Below are 16,395 nucleotides of genomic sequence, written 5' to 3'. Positions count from 1 at the left end.
CACAAGCTTACGGTGCCACGGTCTTGGTTGTGTGGTATAGAAAAAATGGCAAAAACGACGAGGAAACGGAGAGGTCTGGCGGCCCAATGAAGCATCGTACAGGGCTGAGTCCTATCACATCTTGAAGCCCGTCCTCTTCAACGTATTTAGAACAAAACGTGAGGTCAGGAGCTTACAGAGCAAGCGAGAAAACGAGTGATCTTTGCTGTGTGGTATCGAAAAATTGGCAAAATGTCTCCGAGGAAGTCCTAGCGGCCCAATGAAGCATTGTACGGGGCTGAGTCCTATCACATCTTGAAGCCCGTCCTCTGCGACGCATTTAGAACGAAACGCGAGGCCAGGAGCTTACAAAGCAAGCGAGAAACTGAGTCATGTTTGCTGTGCGGTAATAATTGAAAAAATGCTCCAGTCAAAACCCAGTGCTGCCCATTCCTGGAAAAAATTGGCTATTAAAAAAATAAAAATAACTAAACCAAAAAACCAAAAAAACCCAACAAAGGAGTTTGGCTGGATTTTGCTGGGGTTTCATTCCTTACAAGAAGAACAAAGGAGGATTAGCCATGGAGAGGCTGGCTGTAAGCTCATGGAATTCCTAGTACTTGAGGTTGGACTTCTTGGCAGCAGCAAACTTGTCTACAGCAGCCCAGAACTGCAGTACAGCTGTCCTGTCCAAGTGACGCTTGTGCTTTTCCCTGCTCACCTGAAGAGAGCTTAACCAAAGGTGTTGGATAAAAAGGAGAGATGGGGGGGTACTGGCAGTAACTTGACATTCCATGACTTGACTGTGTCAGGCACCTGGGAGTCATCAAAGTGGAGGTAAAACCCCTGGGCTGTGGTGCGCACAAACAACAGACATATCAGTCAAGTCTCCTTGTCTGATACAGCGGTACGTACTCTTGGAGAACAGTTCTACTGGGGAGGACCACTTCCAGTCCTTGAACTGCCAGGGTGGCCCCAAAGCAAACACGGCCACCACACGGTTCCTGTGATGGACAAGGAGGATCAGTCCATTTCAAGAAAGGCTCGCCGGCAAAGTGCACGGAGGAGGAGGCGGAGCATACCATTCTGTTGCTCCAAATTTGGAGGGATTGTCAATCACGTGATAGGGCACAACAGTGCTGTCGTCCTTTCCCTTCTTCCGCTTCACCACAACCAGGTTTTCTTTCCGCGCGCCCTGGTTTTTCTTGTCGACGGAAGGCACAAACCTGGCGCAAAAGCCAAGGAGTAAGTCCCCGCACAATAGCCCCACAACCCTGGCTGGTGGTAGACACACGTACAGCCCATCTTCAAGGAATTCCTTGACGTTGTAGAGCGTGAGCAATGAAGTCAACGAGGCGGGTACGATGATGATAGGGATAACTGTAGCGCACGGCAAATGGGTGGTACCCGGCCGTCAGTCCTCGACTCGCCCACACGAGAAGTTGGTGTTGGTGGGGGGGGGGGTGAGGAGGACGGACGGTCAGTGGGCCTGAGCCGCCTCTCGCGGGGCTGCCTATCCCTGTCGGAGGAGGAGGAGGAGGGCCGCAGAATAGCTGGCGTGGCTGCGGCGGTTGGACTACGCGCCCAGCCAGACAGTGGAGGCGTTAGTGATTCGGCCAAGAATTGGGACGGTTGGCGATCATAAGTACCCCGACGAGGACGATGACGTTGTGGCGGAGGATGGAGCCGAAGTGAGGGCAGACGATATGGACTGAAGGCCGGACAAACCGGCAAAGGTGCCACGGGTGTCGATATCCCAGTCCTCAGCCGCTGCACGTCAAAACTGAGCAAGCGCCCACTGCACACGAGCGCTCACCCCTCAGCGGCCAACGTACCAGTGCCCTTAAGCTTGGTGCGCCAGAGCTGCTTTTCATTGATGTCGTATCGGTTGTAGCCCGACGACCGCACCTGCTCCTCGGCCTGCTTCTGCTGCTGCTCTTTCTTCTTCTTCTTTTCCCGTTCCTGGTATTGCTGCATGAACCCGATGATGTCTGTGAACCGCTGCAAGGAGAGGGGGGGGAGAGGAATCAGACTCGCATCTCACGCACACTCGCCCCTATGCCGTCGTTCCCTTCCTTTGGGGGGGGGGCGGCAGGGAAGAGGAAGTGGCAGACCAATGCGACCTACCTTGGTGTCGCTGTGCAGAACGCTGATACGGGTGCGAAGTTGTCGCTCGCGATTGATAATGTCTGCTGTGACGAGTGCGTCAGCTTCCACGTAACTAGGCTTGTCCTGGAGGCGAGAAAGGTGGCCGCCGTGTGAGCGAACAGGAAACAACCGCGCACGTCCCTTTTTCGGGGCGGGAGATGATGCCAGTCGTGTGGAGTAGTGGTGGTAAGTACCCGGGTGCTGGAAATGCGCTCAGGGATGTCCTCCGATTGAATCGAGGTGAGCTTCTTCTTCCTCCTCTTGAGACGCAGCGCTTCCATCTGCTCCTTTGACAGGCCCGCCCTGTACGCGCACATTTCCCACCATCATCGTCGTCAATTCCCATCGCCGCTGCTGCTGCCGCCGCCGGTGGGCGGAGGAAACCAGCAGGTGCAGCTGCGGGAGAGGGGCGCGTACGGTAAGGCGTCGGTGGTGGTAGCTGAGGCAGCCGACGACGCTGAGGAGGCAGCCTTGACGCCCTTGGGCTGCTCAAGTCGGTGTGCCACAAGTCGCTTGGACTCCTTGAGGCGGTCGTCGAGCTCGATATCCTGCGGTTCTAGCCGCGCCTTCTTGGCCACAGACCCCAAGGACTCGTGCTGCTGCTGCTGCAGGTGGTGGCTATCGAGTTGTGCGTCGCCCGCAGTCCGCTTGCCCTCCGCGCCGAAGGGCGAGTAGGCTGGTGCACCGGCATCATGCGGTGGCTGATGAGGAAAGGGCGCGAGGTAGGACGATGCGAGGGAGGAAGGTATAGGGGCGGGTGTGGTGCTAATGAGGGCAGGAGAGATGAGAGAGATGTATGGGGAGGAATCGATCTTGCCCGTGAGGTAGGACACGAGTTCCTTCCTGTCCACAAGCGACACCTTGGGGAAGCGATGTTTGGAGCACTCCACGAGGTAGTCCGCGAACTTGGTGTCCTGGTGCTGCAGCATGAACCAACACGCCTCCAGCGTGTAGCGCGCTCCCGCCCCCTTCAACGATCGAAACGATGTCTCGGTGCTTCGTGGGAACCGCATGTCTCCGAACACCAAGGCGTCTCCTTCCAGCAAAACTGGACGCTTGCTGATCGTAAACTCGCGCAACAACTGAAGCGGATCCGCCATGTTGCTCTCTCCTGGCGCCAAGATGGAAACGCGAACGTGTGTTTTTGTTTTCCTTGTCAGATCCGGAAGGGGGGCAAAGGGAAAAACAACGATCCACTGTTTTCCGCCTTCTTAAAATAGAAAATAGAAAATATATTTTTTATTTTTTGTTCTGCTGGCACATCACCACCCATCCCCAGAGGGGACCCCTCCCAAAATTGGTGAAGGCCATCGGCCGCCTGTTGGTGGTTGTTTGTGTTGTTGGTGTGTGGCACGCGGCGGCCTCAGGACTCCTTGGGCTTGGTCAGGGTGCGCCAGCTGCGGTTCTTCTTGTTGGGGTTGGTTGCACCTGCCGCATGGTCGGCGACGGGTGGACTGCCGCCGCCGCCGCTCGACGCTGGCACTGAGGAGGACGAAGCGGGGGGCAGGCCGCCCAGGTCTGCCTCGTCGCTGTCCTTGCGGCGGAGTTTGCGGGAGAAGTTCTTGAAGAGGGATGGCCGCGTGGGCCGCCCGCCCGACGATGAGGAAAGAGAAAGGGACGATGACGAGGGGTCTTCCTCGGGAGCAGCAGCAGCAGTAGCAGTAGCAGCTGCCACGGCGGCAAACTCCGACGAGGAGGTGGGAGAGCGCGGAGAGCTGTCGCTCCCGCATGGAGAGTAAGGGGGCGAGACTGTGCCCGCCTTCATCATGGGCACCTGCGAATCCGAATTCGAGAGTGCCAGCGCCAGAGAAGGCGCCACCGGTGATGCGACAGACGACGTCGAGGATGGATGGGAAGGAGAAGGCGACGAGGAAGGGAACGACGAAAGAGAAGACGCAGTGGAGGAGGAAGAGGAGGAGGAGGAGGATATGAGCACCGAAGATATCTGCGCACTCTTCCGCCTGTGTGTCGTGTTGTCGACATGGCCGTATGCGCGCGGTGCGTGGTGTGCGTAAACCCCCCCCCCTTCGGTCAATTCTGCGCCCTATGGGGAGACGACCACACACGCCACCACGTACCGCATCTTCTTCATGAAAGAAGACGAAGAAGCGTTGGCGAGAGAAAGGGAGCGCCGTCGCTGGGCCATCTCTTCTTTGTCTTTTTGGGCTGTGAGGAGGTCGCCGTAGGGAGCTAGTCAGTGCGCTGAGCGTGGCCGCGAGGAGGAGGAGGAGGGAGGTACAGAGTGGCGGTTTGGCGCGGAAAGATTGAGTGGCGGATCGGGAAGGTACAGCAGCCGACGAGGCCGCCGCCGCCGCCGCAGCCGACGAGGCCTCTTCGAGCAGTCGCATGGTCTTGGATACGTAGTTCTGCGCATCTCGCACCTGCACGCGACCGCGACCGCGACCACCAAAGCGCTGAGTGGTGAGCCTTTTCGTTCGTTCGTTCGTTCGTTTGCTCTTTCCTTCTTTCTTGGTTCTCTTGACTTACCTCGCGGTTGTCGGCGAGGTGCCGCGACAGTTCGCGGAACATGAGCTCATATCGCGGGATCCTGAGCCAGAGAAAAGAGTGATCAAGGAGGTATCAGGTATCAGAGGGTGTTTGGAGAATGTTTGGGGAGCGCGTTTGGAGGTAGAGGAGGTGGTGTTGGCCGCACCGTTGGGCGGGGGTGATGAGGATGCTCTCAAAGGCCATTTCGCCGTTGCGATGGCGAGTGGCGTCGAATTCAGTCAGGAGGCTGGCAAAGGCCGGGTTGGTGGCCTTGAGCGTCTCGCAGAGGGTGAGCGCATTGTTGTATCCCTCAAGGAAGGGCGTGTAGTCCTGGAAGAACTGGCATTCCTGCAGGAACAGATTCCCCAGAGTCGACGCCTTCGTGTAGGGTCCTGAACATGATGCGGCAGCGGCCCACCCGTGCAACCCGCGACCGGCAGAGAGCACGTTAGCGTGTCAGGCTCGCAAAACACACACGGCACGACACACATTTGCAGAGGAGGGCGACTGCCAACCAAAAAAAAAAAAATCACCCATACATAGGTGTGAAATAAACCATGCAATACGTACCGGACCACAGCATAATCCACTCGACGCGGTGGAGCAGGCCCTTGTGATGCTTGAGGAGATCCTCCACATTCATGAACAGCGCCCTGATCTGCTCCTCCGACAATATCGGCTCGCGCTCGGAGTCTGATCGCCCGCCCGCCCGCCCGCCCGCCCGCGGCACACACGTGGTCAGGTCATGATGCAGGGGCTGCCACGCGCGGAGGGAGGGAGGGAGAAAGCAGCACGCACTGTCTTGAGACTCGCGGAGAGAACGGCGGAGGGGCACCAGAAGGCCATTTACCAGAATGCCCAGATCCCGCACGTACGTGCGTTCTGTGTCCACCAGCTCCAGGAACACCTGGCACAACCCCCAAGCAAACACACCAAACGCCGGCGCCACCCCATTCATGTCAGTCTCGAGCAGCAGTCACGGGTTCTCTCTACTCTCTCTCTCTATGAGTCCCTGGTTGCACTCTGCTCACCCATCAACTCGCAGGCGCTCTTCTACAAGTCGAAGCCGCTGCCCACCTACGATCAGGCGATGCAGATGCAGTCTTTCTCTCCTCTTATTTAGGCCTGTCCCTCGCTGCCGGTGGCTGGTGGCTGCACACCGTGTAGTACGGGTACCGAAGAGGGGAGAGGGGAGCAAAGGGCTGCTCTTCAAGCCACTCACCTCGTTTTGGTTTTGAGTCTGGAGCAGGATGTGGCCCCGGCGAAGAGTGTCACTCTGCTGCTTGTGGTTGTGGTTGGTCACGCACACCATGGACGACGCCATCGCCCCTGTGGCTGGTGTTGGAATTCGCCCTGGTGTTGTTACTGAGTGCCGTCCAGACCCACCGAAAAAGGGGGGGAGAAAGCAAGATGCATCTGACAAAAAAACAATGGAAAAAGAAACCCTAAATCACTCGCCCACATCAAAGCATCTTCCGAACTTCGCCCAAACTGTGGCCACCTCCTTCCAATTTGATGGGAAAGGTAACGATGGGGGGGGGGCAAAACTTCGGATCGATGCCGTGGCTGGCGCGAGACCGTCAGGGACCTTGTGAGCGTGTATTCATACATACCTGTGGCGAAGGCGGTTGTTACTTTCACGCCTTCAAGCGTTCTTTCTTCTTCTCCTTCTCTGAGCCAAGTGGTTGCCTTGTTGTGGCTGGGGGGGGGGTGGTCTTCCTTTCTGGGCTTATTTGGTCGCTGCCCCGCAACGCACCAGGGAAGAAGAAATGACGCGGAAATAATGGAAGAAAAAGACTCGACGAGTGGAGGGTCAGGAAAGATGGCCACCAAAGGCGCACTCAAGCTGCCTGAAGAGCCCACCAAAAAGAAGGGCAAAGGCGGCAAGGCGCAGCTCCCCAAGTTGCCCAAAGGGGAAGTGTACACGCGAATCGAAATGAAGGAGCTCAAGCAGCTCGTTGGTCCCAAGCCCACCTACCCGCTTGTGCTCGACTTTGGCTCCACCGAGTTCCAGCTCGAGACGGCCGACTTCCTCCTCAACGCTTCCAATGTCTTCAAGGAGTGCGGCGACCCTTTATTCTTTATTCTTTTTCTTTATTTGCTTCTTGTGATTTGTTTGGGGGGGGGAGCTGCACCTGCCCACACGACGTCGTCGTGGTCGTTGTAGTGAGAGCGCCAGGCGAGTCTTTGTGCTCACCACCTCGCTTCTGTGCATGTCTGTGTTGACACACACGCCAGGATCGACTTCACCTCCAACTCGCTCGTGGACTGCTCGAATTCCTTCGAACATTTGAGCAAGCTCAAGCGACTCATCATCGACCGCAACGCGTTGTGCGACATCCAGTTCAAGGGCCTAGCCTCCCTCGTCACTCTCTCTCTCGCCGACAACCGCCTCAACTACTTGAATGACATGGGTGACCTCCGCAAGCTGGTCAACCTCAACCTCTCGGGCAACAAGCTCACTGGTACCCGCCTCCCGCCCACTGCTGCTGCTGCTACTGCTGCTCCCCATCGTGGGCCTGTCTGCGTCTCTGTGTGTCTGCATGCGTGCGTGCGGGCGTTCTCCCGATTTACGTTCTCCTCCTTCTCCCTGCGTTGCACTGCCGGTCGGCCCGTCCAGCCGGCTTCGATCAAATCGCCAAGTGCAAGGCGCTGCGAGTGCTCGACCTGGGGAGCAACAACATCGACTTCTCGCTGTCGCAGTTCTGGCGCAGCTTTCGCTTCCTCAAGACCCTCCCCAAACTCAACTGGCTATCGTTTGAGGGCAATGCCTGCGAGCAGTCGATCCCCTACTTCCGGTAAGCTGCCGCTGCCGCTTCCCCACTCCCTCCCAAATGACCTTGTTTGATCCTTTTATCTCTATTTATCTGTCTCTCTGTCTATCTTTCCCTTCCTTCAGGGAATTCATCGCCCACGAACTGCCCAAGCTGAGCTACCTCGATTGGAAGCCCATCACCCGAGAGGTTTGGATCCCTTTGGCCCCTTCTCTCCACCGCCCGCCGAAAGCGATTTCCGTCTTGCTCCATTCTTCCGTTCGATGGAAATCCGCCTAACAGAGGCTCACACGTGTGCCGTGTGTGCCGTGTGCCGTGCGGCATTCTGTCGCACAGGAACGATCGGAGGCCACCAAGCTTGCCGCTAAGGGGATCTGGAAGGACAAGGTGCCACTTGACCATGTGCCGTGTGCCGTGTGCCGTGTGCCGTTCTTGCGAGGCGTCCGGATTTTGACAATACACGGCGCTATGCGAACGCACAGGATTCGTTGGCGGAGCTTCGAAAGGCAAAGACGTCCGGAGTCCTGGCCACTGTCGGTACCAGCCCGGGATCCTCGCGTATCGACCCCTCTCCCAGGAACTTCTCAGGTACGTGGTGGCTGGTGGTGGTGGTGGCTGCTGCTGCTGCTGCTGGTGGCTGGTAGCTCCGCCCTCGTCCTGGTCGAGGATACTACCACGTATCCTCACAGTCAATCTATCTAGCGGTGGTGTCCCCCCCCCTTTTTTCTGATGGCGCCAGCACATGTATGTGGGGGCGGATACCAGGTGGGGGCGAGCACTTCCACGCACCACACATGACGGTGGTACCTTCGACGGGGAAAGGGCAGATGCTGGAGGAACTCCTCGGCCTCGAAGACGAGGACGAGACTCACCACGCTGCCGGAGACGCCAAGCGCGGCCCGGCGACTCACGCCCACACGCACAGCGCCGGCAGCGATGCTGACGGTGCTTGGCGCAAACCTCTCTCTTACACACACTCACACACATCATCATCATCATCATCATCAATCAGCATCATCATCATCACTTTCAGCCGGACGAGGGGATATAGTGATCCACATGATGCACGTGGCTTTAAATGATAGCTGATGCCCCTCCCAATGTGGCGGCGGCGGTGCAGATGGAAGCCTGGAGGCGTCGAAGAGGGCCAACGACCAGCTGGATAACATTCTGGAGTTCCTTGATCAAGACGGTATGTACGCTTCGCAGCTCTCCACTGCGTCGTCTTTCCTCTCTACCTACCTTGCTACCTTCTTCTCCATCTCTTCTCGTTTCAATTTTTTTATATATATTTCTCTGCACTGGCCACCGGTTATACCCCTGGCAGAGCTCTCATATATGGATGGGCGGGCGGGTGAGCCGACAGGCGCTCCTCTCTCTGCCGCGGACAACGAAGACCCCAGCCTGGGGAGCGGCCTCTCGTCGACGGCCTCGTCGCGGGCGAGCGTCGCCTCCGCCACCGACGGTACTCACCTCCTGGACAAGCCCCGCGTGCTACATTCGCCCTCCCGCGGCTTAGCCGCCGCTCGCCACTGCTGCTATTCCCTGCCGACATACATACTGACCGTTGGTCGGTCGGGTGGCGCGGTCCTTCGCATTGAAGACCACACAGACAGGCAGCCGGCCGCAGCGGCCGGTGGCAGCAATTATCTGGAGATGTTCTACTCCATGCTCAATGCGCCCAACGACCCTTCTTCTTCTTCTTCCTCCTCCTCCTCGGTGTCTACGCGCCTGGTTCAGACGGGCGGCACCATACGGCGCCTCGGTACCCCCCCCCGTTCCGCTGTCTCTGCGCGCGCGCGCTCCTCTCTCTTGTGTGTGTGCGTGCGTGTTGTGTGTGTGTGTGTGTGTGTTGTGTGTGTGTGTGTGTGTGTGTGTTGATTTTAGGGTGGGTGTCTTACCCGAACGGGTTGTTGTTGTTGGGCTGGAGGCAGAAGAGCGAACGAACATTCCCACGATCAGGACCGAACCGCAGGACGACACGATCTTCAACCTGCTCGATCAGATCATCGAAAACAAGTCCTCGGCCCCCACGCGTACCCCACCACCCTCCCCCCGCTGCCCTTTCACATTCTCTGCGGCGACGTGGCTGTCACGGCTTACTGCGAGAGACCTCTCGTGCAGCAGCGGCGGCGGCGGCGGCGACGGCGGCAGTGCCACCACCAGTACCGCAGCAGCAACTGTCAGTAGCCGCCATGCGCAGCTCGGTGCGCAAGTCTCAGATCCAGGACTTTGCCGAGCTGGAGAAGACTCTGAACGGTAGCCCCCCCAAACCTCTCCTTGTCTGCCTAAGTGGCGGTGCGCGGGGGGGGGCATTGGCGCCACTGACCTTTTTTTTCCATGTGGCCCCGCACGGTACGCATGTACGGGTGGGGGGGGGAGCGCAGTGTTGGAAACAAGTTTCGCGGACGAGGAGAGGGAGCGGCAGCAGAAGATCGAGGAGGAGCGAGCGAAGCTGCGGCAACTGGAGGTGGAGCGCCAACAGCTTCTCGCGCAGCGGGAACTCGAGAAGCGCCTGACCATGCAGAAGCTGCGCGACGAGCAGGCCCGCCGCCTCGAGGAGGAGAGGAAGCGGTACGAGGACGAGGTGCGAGCTCTCCAGGAACAGCGGCGAAAGGCCCACGAGGAAGCCGAGCGGCTGCGGCACGAGGTGCAGCAGCAGCAGCAGCAGCAGCAGCAGCAACAGCGCCTCCTGGCCGAACAGAAGCGGAAGCAGTCCGACGAAGAGGAAGCGGCCCAGCAGCACCAGCAGCAGCAGCAGCAGCAGGCGCACGCCGCTCAAGTCGGGGAGAAGGCCGACCGCCTCTCGCGCAGCTCCCGCGACGACGCCCTCCTCGCAAGTGCGCCCCTCTGATCCCGCCTCAACGCACGCACGCACGCACGCACAAGCACGCACGATGACGCCAACGCCTGATAGAGCTGCGGCGTGGTGGTGATCCTCCCATCCTCTCACACAAAACGAATAACTGTCCGCCGATCACACGCCGCACGCAGATCTGCAGCCCTTCTACTGCCGCTACGAGGACCTGCAGATCGGGCAGAAGCTGGGCCTGGGCTCTGTGGGCGTCACCCATCGAGGCATCCTCAACTCGCGCCAGGTGCGCTGCCGCCGCCGCCGCCGCCGCCCCACGGCTCCTCTTTTGATTTTGTGCTGGCTCCATTTTTGCTCGTTCGATTCGCGTTCCGTTTCATTTCGTTTCATGGCTTGGCAGGTGGCCATCAAGAAGTTTCACTGCCCCACCTTCTCCGAGGCCCTGGTCAAGAAACTGCGGGACGAAGCACCCCAACTGAGGTACGCGTGCGCACATGGCGTGCCATTCCTCTTTAAACGTTTCTGTTTGTTTTGTGTTTTGTGTTTTGACTCAAACGGGCGGTGCAGCTTGCTCAAGCACGGCAACCTGGTGGAGTTTGTGGCTCTGTGCGTGGACACGGAGATCTGCAGCGTGACCGAGTGGATCGAAGGCGCCAACCTCTACGGCTACCTGCGCAACTCCGTACCTCCCCGCTCCGCCCCACCACCACCACCACCACCACCAGCCGCCGCCGCCGCCGCCGCCGCAGCCAAGCAACGCCAGCAGGGGGAGGCCAGCGGCAGAGGCCAGAGCTGATTCTCTCCCACCTGTGTGTGTGTGTGTGTGTGGTGTGTGTGTGTGGCCCGGCCCGCCTTGTTGTGTTGTGTTGTGTGCGCAGGGGAATGTGGTGGGGCAGGAGTGGCCGGTGAAGATGGCGCTGCAGATCGCGCAAGCGTTGGAGTACCTGCACGCGCACGGAGTGGTGCACGGGTCCCTCAAGAGCCGGGACGTGCTGCTGGACCGGGACGGGAGTCCCCACGTCACCGACTACGGCCTCCTCCCCGCCAAGCTCCTCGCCCTCTCCTCCTCGCCCGCTGCCGTCTCCAGCTGCTACGTGGCCCCCGAAGTGCTCGCCGGGCAGCCCCCCTCCCCCCAGGCCGACGTCTACAGGTAACTCTACCCCCCCCACCCCCCATCCACACTTCCTCCCCACTTCAACTCGGCTACAACGACACGGTCGCACGGCAGCTACGGCATCTTGCTGTGGGAGCTCTTTACCCGCGCCCAGCCTTTCGCCGGTCTTCAGCCCCACCAGATCAAGGAAGCCGTCATCCACTATCAACGGTACCCTTACCCCATCGCACGCATCGCATCGCATTCCCACTCCCCATGACTTGGCTGGCGAAGTCACGGGCGGACATACAGAGGCACGTGGCCGGCTGACCCTCCCTCATGCGTGTGGTGCGTGTGGTGCGTGTGGTGCGTGTGGTGCGTTGTGCACGCAGGCCTCCCGTTCCTCTGTGTCCGTTTGTGCTGGGGCGGCTCATGCAGGCGTGCTGGCACGATTCGGTGAAGAGTCGCCCCTCGTTTGCGGTGATCGTTAAGATTCTCAGCCAGCCCCTACACGAACTCCTCCGCTACGACCCCAAGGCCTCCCCCGCCGCCGCCGCCGCCGCCGCCACCAGCAGCGGCGGTTCCTCTGCCCACCAGCAGCGAGGTACCTCGCTGTCGTTGCTCCATGCCGATGGCGGCTGGGAGGAAGACATGTTTGTTGCTCACGTTGGCGGGCTACTACACCAACCGTTGGGGCGGGGTCGGTGATCATCCGCAGCGCGTGGTCGAACAGTAGGCCAGCAGGAGGGCGGCAATGGCGGCGCGCTCTCGGAACAGACCGGTACACTCCCCAAACGCATGATGATAAGTATTATTTTATTTGTTATTCGTTGTTGTTGTTATTATTATTTATTGTATACGCCTATTAATAATAAATAAGTAGTAAGTAGTAAATAGTAAATAAATAAATAAAAATAGAAAGTACTTTAAGAACGGGGGGTTGCGTTTGCTATCTTATTCACAATTTTTCTATTACGTAAACCCCAGCGCGGGAGATCGTGGCGGAGAAGAGGCACACGGTGGTGGACCGCATTGCCGACATGATTAACTCCGCCAATCCGCAGTTCCAGCTCAAGGCGGTCAAGGCCATCAGCACCTTTGCCACCGAAGGTTTGCCGCGCCTTCCTCTCTCCCTCCCTAACCCTCTTTTCCCCGGTCCGGTCCAGGCTGAGCCCCCCACCCCCGCTCTAACTTGGCCGCTCTCCCTCACTTTCCTGTGTGTGTGTCGCGTGTGTGTCGCATGCGCGGAAGGCAGAAGGAAACAGGGAGGCCATGGTCGAGTCGGGCGAGCTGCTGCCGCGGCTGCTGCGGCTGTGCTCTGCCGCAGAGGAGGTGCTTCGCGAACAGGCCCTTCGCTCCCTTGCCTCGCTTGCCGAAGACGGTTCCTCAACCCTCTCTCTTCTTCCCCCCCCCATCTGTTCCTCGCTGCTTGCTGCTGCCGTCGCCGCCGCCGCCGCCGCCGCCGCCGGCTTCCTCTCATGTTACCAAATTGTCGTGTGCGGTGGTGTGTGTGTGACGTGTGCGTATGCGGTGGCGCGTGTGCGTGCGACGTTCGTCGCGTGGCCAGACTACTGCGTGACCAAGATCGCGGAGAAGGGCGGGCTCGCATCGATGGCCGCCATCCTGGCCTCGAGCGAGCCCACGGCCTCAATCCTCCTGCAGGCACTGCACGCTCTCGCCCGCCTGTCCCGCACCTGTACGCCCCGTGTCGTGTCGTTGGTCGTGTCGTGTCGTATCGTGTCGTTTCGTTGGCTGCGTGGGTGGTTGAATTCGGGCGGCGGCTGCGGCGGGGCAGTGGAAAATATCGAAGCGGTCGGGGAGCTGGGGGCCGTCGATTCGTTGGTCCGGTTGCTTGCCCACCCCAACAACGAGCTCCTCCAGATGCAGGTTAGAGAGAGAGCCCTCCTCCTCCTCCTCCTCCTCTTCCCGTGCCGCGCGCGCGCGCGCCTGTGGCAAAGCATAGCATAGCACCAGCGCCTGGCCCAGGCACTCCGGCCTCGTGGCTGATGGTGGTGGTGGCTGGTGGGCCAGGCGCTGGTGGCTCTCGGGCTAGTGCTGGGGTACGAGGGCAACCAGGTGCACTTCTACCGGGCGGACGGGGTGAAGCCCCTCATCAAGCTGCTGGGTTCCCCCAATCCCGGCATACAGCTGCGCGTGCTTGAAGTGCTCGCCGTGCTCGCCAACAACGGTACAAACTCCCGCCCCGCGAACCCCCGGCTCGTGTGTCGGGTGCATGCGTTTTTGTTGGACTCATTCATGAACGGTTTGCTGTGGCGGTAGATAAAATGGAGCTTATCATCAAGAGGGTGGGCGTGCTGCGGCGCCTCGTGCCCCTCATCCAGAGCAAGAGCCCCCTGCTCAAGCTGCAGGCCCTCCAGTCCGTGGCCAAGTTCTCCTCCCGGCGTACGCCACCCACCCACCCACCCACCCACCCACCCACCACCACCCGCCGCCGCCACATCTCCCTCCCGCCCCTTACCGCAGCTGCGCCTCTCGATTGGCCGTTGTTGTTCTGTTATTATTTTTATATATTGGAGGTTGTTTGTTTGATGATAGTAGTAGTAGTAGTAGTTGTCGTTGTCGTTGTCGTTGTCGTTGTCGTTGTCGTTGTCGTTGATGTTATTGATGAGGGAGAAGATCGTTGTTGATGATCGTTGTTGGTGGGCGGGGGGGGGTGCGCGTGCAGCCGCCTTGCGTGCAGAGATGGAAGAGTCGGGGGTGGTGGAGGCGCTGGTGGGCGTCTACGCCGATCCCCTGTGGGCCGACAATCGGGAGGTGCTCCTCAACACCACCTCCTCCCTCGCACACTTTGTCCTCGACCTCGGTACACCGCCCACCCACCTCCGCCTCCCTTGGAGCGGCAGCCCAGCGCGCCTCCCCACCACCCGCACAAGCCACCACCCGGCCACCACCGGCCACCACCACCGGCCACCATCCACCGGCCACCAGCAGCGGAGGATCCCTCGTCCGGGTGCCAACTTGGCTCACGCGAGGGGTGGCGGGGCACACCATCTACCTACCTATCTACCTATCTACCTATCTATCTCATGTGTAGGCAAGGGTCCGGGCCGGGCTGCTCGTGAGTTTCCATCGGGGCGCCTCACCAACATCGTGCCGTTCCTCATCACGGGATTTGCCGACGTCAAGGTGGAGCTCGTCAAGTGCCTCTCACACATCCTGCAGAGCGGTACCCAACCCTAACCCCACCAATGGAGGGCCTGATTTTTTTGTTTTGTTTTGAAAAAAAAAAGGATTTCTAATCATTATGATGTGCTGGCGGCGGCGGGATATGGAACAGAGGCGAGGCGAGGTGAGTTTTTGGGGCTGCAGGGGCTGCCGCGGCTCTTCCAGGCCCTCGCCTCCGATGCCACCAACGACGACCTGCAGCTCTACGGCCTCCTCGCCCTCGTAGCCCTCGCTGGCGAGGGAGGTACCCACCCCTTCCCCCCTCCCCCGCTGGCAAGTGAGCTCCAGAGGGCTGAAACGCCCACCGGCCACGGCCACCCGCCACACCATCACCACCCTGCTGGCTGGCTGGTGGCATCACGCTGCTGATGCTGATGCTGATGCTGATGCGTGATCGCGTTCACGCAGAGGAAATACGGGAGGCCATCGGCAAGGCCGGCATAATCGAGCACATGGCCGAGGACACCCTCACGTCCAACCACGAGGACGTGCAGCGGCACAGCCTCCACCTCTGTGCCATCCTCTCCGGCCAGCGCGACCTCAAAGAACGGTGCGCACACCCTCTCCTACCCCCCCATTCTACTGTCGACCCTCCCTCCCTGGCTGCGCCGCCGCCGCCGCACCCACCAGCCACCACCACCAACAACAACCACGCTCATCTGTCGTGGTCGTGGTCGTGGTCGTGGTCGTGGTCGTGGTCGTGGTCGTGGTCGTGGTCGTGGGTTGCAGGTTCGCTGCGACGGAGGCCGTGGCGCACTTGGCAAGCTTCGTGGACTCACCGCACGATGACATGCGCGAGCACGCCCTCCTCACCCTGGCCAATCTCGCCGACAACGGTCTCTTTTCTCCCTCCCTCGCGCAGCCACCACTTGCCACGAACGTGTGCATGCGCGCTCAGGCGCTCCTCGCCGCAGTTCTCTGACATGAATGAATGGGTGGCTGCTGCTGGTGGTGGTGGTGGTGGGCCGGTGCTCCTCCTGCTTGGCTGCAGAGCGATGCCGAGCGGCATGCCGGGAGGAGGAGGGCCTGGCTGCTCTTCTGACGGCCTTCGAGCGCGCCGCCCCGGAACCCGTCCTCGAATGCGTCGTCGGCGCCCTCGCCCATTTTGCCGGGGACGGTAACCCCCCCCCCCGAACGAGTGGTGTGCTGGAGGTTGTCCTGGCGGATCCACACGCATGCGTGTGCGCGCGCGTGTGTGTGTGCGTGCGCGTGCGCGTGCGCGCGAGAGAAAAGCCACCTTCACTGTGGTGGCGAGGTCGACTACGGTGTGCGCGTAGCACGACACACGACACAGCGTGTGTGTGTGTGTGTGTGTGTGTGTGTGGCTAATGATGCTGACGCGGGGCGTCTTTTGTCCTCTCCTCTTCCCCTCCGTTAACGTGTGGCAGAAGGGTGCCAGAGAGACCTGGTCGAGCTGGGGCTTTCGGCCATCATCCGGCATGCCTCTCACCCCAAGCTGGCCATTCAGTCCCTGGCCCTCAAGTCGCTCCTCCTGCTCCTGAAGAAGCCTGGTTGGTTCCCTCCTCGCCACCCGCCACCCGCCACCCGCCACCCGCCACCCGCCACCCGCCACCCGCCACCCGCCACCCGCCACCCGCCACCCGCCACCCGCCACCCGCCACCCGCCACCCGCCACCCGCCACCCGCCACCCGCCACCCGCCACCCGCCACCCGCCACCATTCCAGCAGCAGCAGCAGCATCCTCTCCCTCATCCCTGCTATGCCTCTTCTTGTCTTGCGCAGAGAATCGGCCAGCCATCGAAGCTGCGGGAGGCGAGGAGAAGCTGCGGGCCCTGACCACGTCGACGAACCGCGCTGTGGCGGCCGCATCAGCGCACGCCCTCCAGCTACTGCACTCCTCGTGAGTGGACCTCCACCCCTCGCCGCCCTCATCGAACAACAGCCACAACCAACAA

The 16,395-nt window shown here is 60.2% G+C and overlaps 4 protein-coding genes across 4 annotated transcripts; 1 reads left to right on the top strand and 3 right to left on the bottom strand.

Annotated features, from left to right (window-relative positions):
* Positions 1 to 592: 592 nt before the first annotated feature.
* ACA1_234280 (uncharacterized protein) lies at positions 593 to 3,227 on the bottom strand (the record flags this gene model as incomplete). Its single annotated transcript, XM_004341006.1, has 11 exons — positions 593 to 700; positions 796 to 830; positions 895 to 983; positions 1,062 to 1,205; positions 1,278 to 1,359; positions 1,458 to 1,498; positions 1,629 to 1,749; positions 1,815 to 1,980; positions 2,107 to 2,211; positions 2,322 to 2,430; positions 2,545 to 3,227. The coding sequence occupies 11 exons, from the start codon at positions 3,225 to 3,227 to the stop codon at positions 593 to 595; spliced, it is 1,683 nt and encodes a 560-aa protein (XP_004341054.1).
* Positions 3,228 to 3,490: 263 nt separating this feature from the next.
* On the bottom strand, positions 3,491 to 4,273 carry ACA1_234270 (uncharacterized protein; the record flags this gene model as incomplete). Its single annotated transcript, XM_004341005.1, has 2 exons — positions 3,491 to 3,842; positions 4,206 to 4,273. 2 exons carry the CDS (start codon positions 4,271 to 4,273, stop codon positions 3,491 to 3,493), a joined length of 420 nt encoding a protein of 139 aa, XP_004341053.1.
* A 44-nt stretch (positions 4,274 to 4,317) lies between these two features.
* Positions 4,318 to 5,460, bottom strand: ACA1_234260 (RhoGEF domain containing protein; the record flags this gene model as incomplete). Its single annotated transcript, XM_004341004.1, has 6 exons — positions 4,318 to 4,329; positions 4,416 to 4,508; positions 4,615 to 4,675; positions 4,781 to 5,006; positions 5,185 to 5,371; positions 5,413 to 5,460. The coding sequence occupies 6 exons, from the start codon at positions 5,458 to 5,460 to the stop codon at positions 4,318 to 4,320; spliced, it is 627 nt and encodes a 208-aa protein (XP_004341052.1).
* A 1,090-nt stretch (positions 5,461 to 6,550) lies between these two features.
* On the top strand, positions 6,551 to 16,344 carry ACA1_234250 (Armadillo/betacatenin-like repeat domain containing protein; the record flags this gene model as incomplete). The annotated part of the gene is made up of 35 exons (XM_004341003.1): positions 6,551 to 6,675; positions 6,853 to 7,079; positions 7,235 to 7,412; positions 7,514 to 7,577; positions 7,725 to 7,775; positions 7,871 to 7,976; positions 8,211 to 8,333; positions 8,509 to 8,580; positions 8,755 to 8,853; positions 9,001 to 9,153; positions 9,323 to 9,424; positions 9,513 to 9,647; positions 9,776 to 10,228; positions 10,383 to 10,486; positions 10,601 to 10,680; positions 10,768 to 10,882; positions 11,079 to 11,306; positions 11,337 to 11,350; positions 11,429 to 11,524; positions 11,686 to 11,897; positions 12,027 to 12,074; positions 12,281 to 12,403; positions 12,549 to 12,674; positions 12,861 to 12,989; positions 13,089 to 13,180; positions 13,325 to 13,481; positions 13,574 to 13,696; positions 13,995 to 14,117; positions 14,349 to 14,480; positions 14,592 to 14,723; positions 14,888 to 15,029; positions 15,209 to 15,315; positions 15,471 to 15,596; positions 15,871 to 15,990; positions 16,223 to 16,344. The coding sequence occupies 35 exons, from the start codon at positions 6,551 to 6,553 to the stop codon at positions 16,342 to 16,344; spliced, it is 4,539 nt and encodes a 1,512-aa protein (XP_004341051.1).
* Positions 16,345 to 16,395: the final 51 nt, after the last annotated feature.

This window comes from Acanthamoeba castellanii (genome assembly GCF_000313135.1).
Source record: "Acanthamoeba castellanii str. Neff unplaced genomic scaffold scf7180000084762, whole genome shotgun sequence".
NCBI lineage: Eukaryota > Discosea > Longamoebia > Acanthamoebidae > Acanthamoeba > Acanthamoeba castellanii.
Note: the sequence above shows the minus strand (reverse complement) of the source record. Positions and strands in the feature narration are given on the sequence as shown.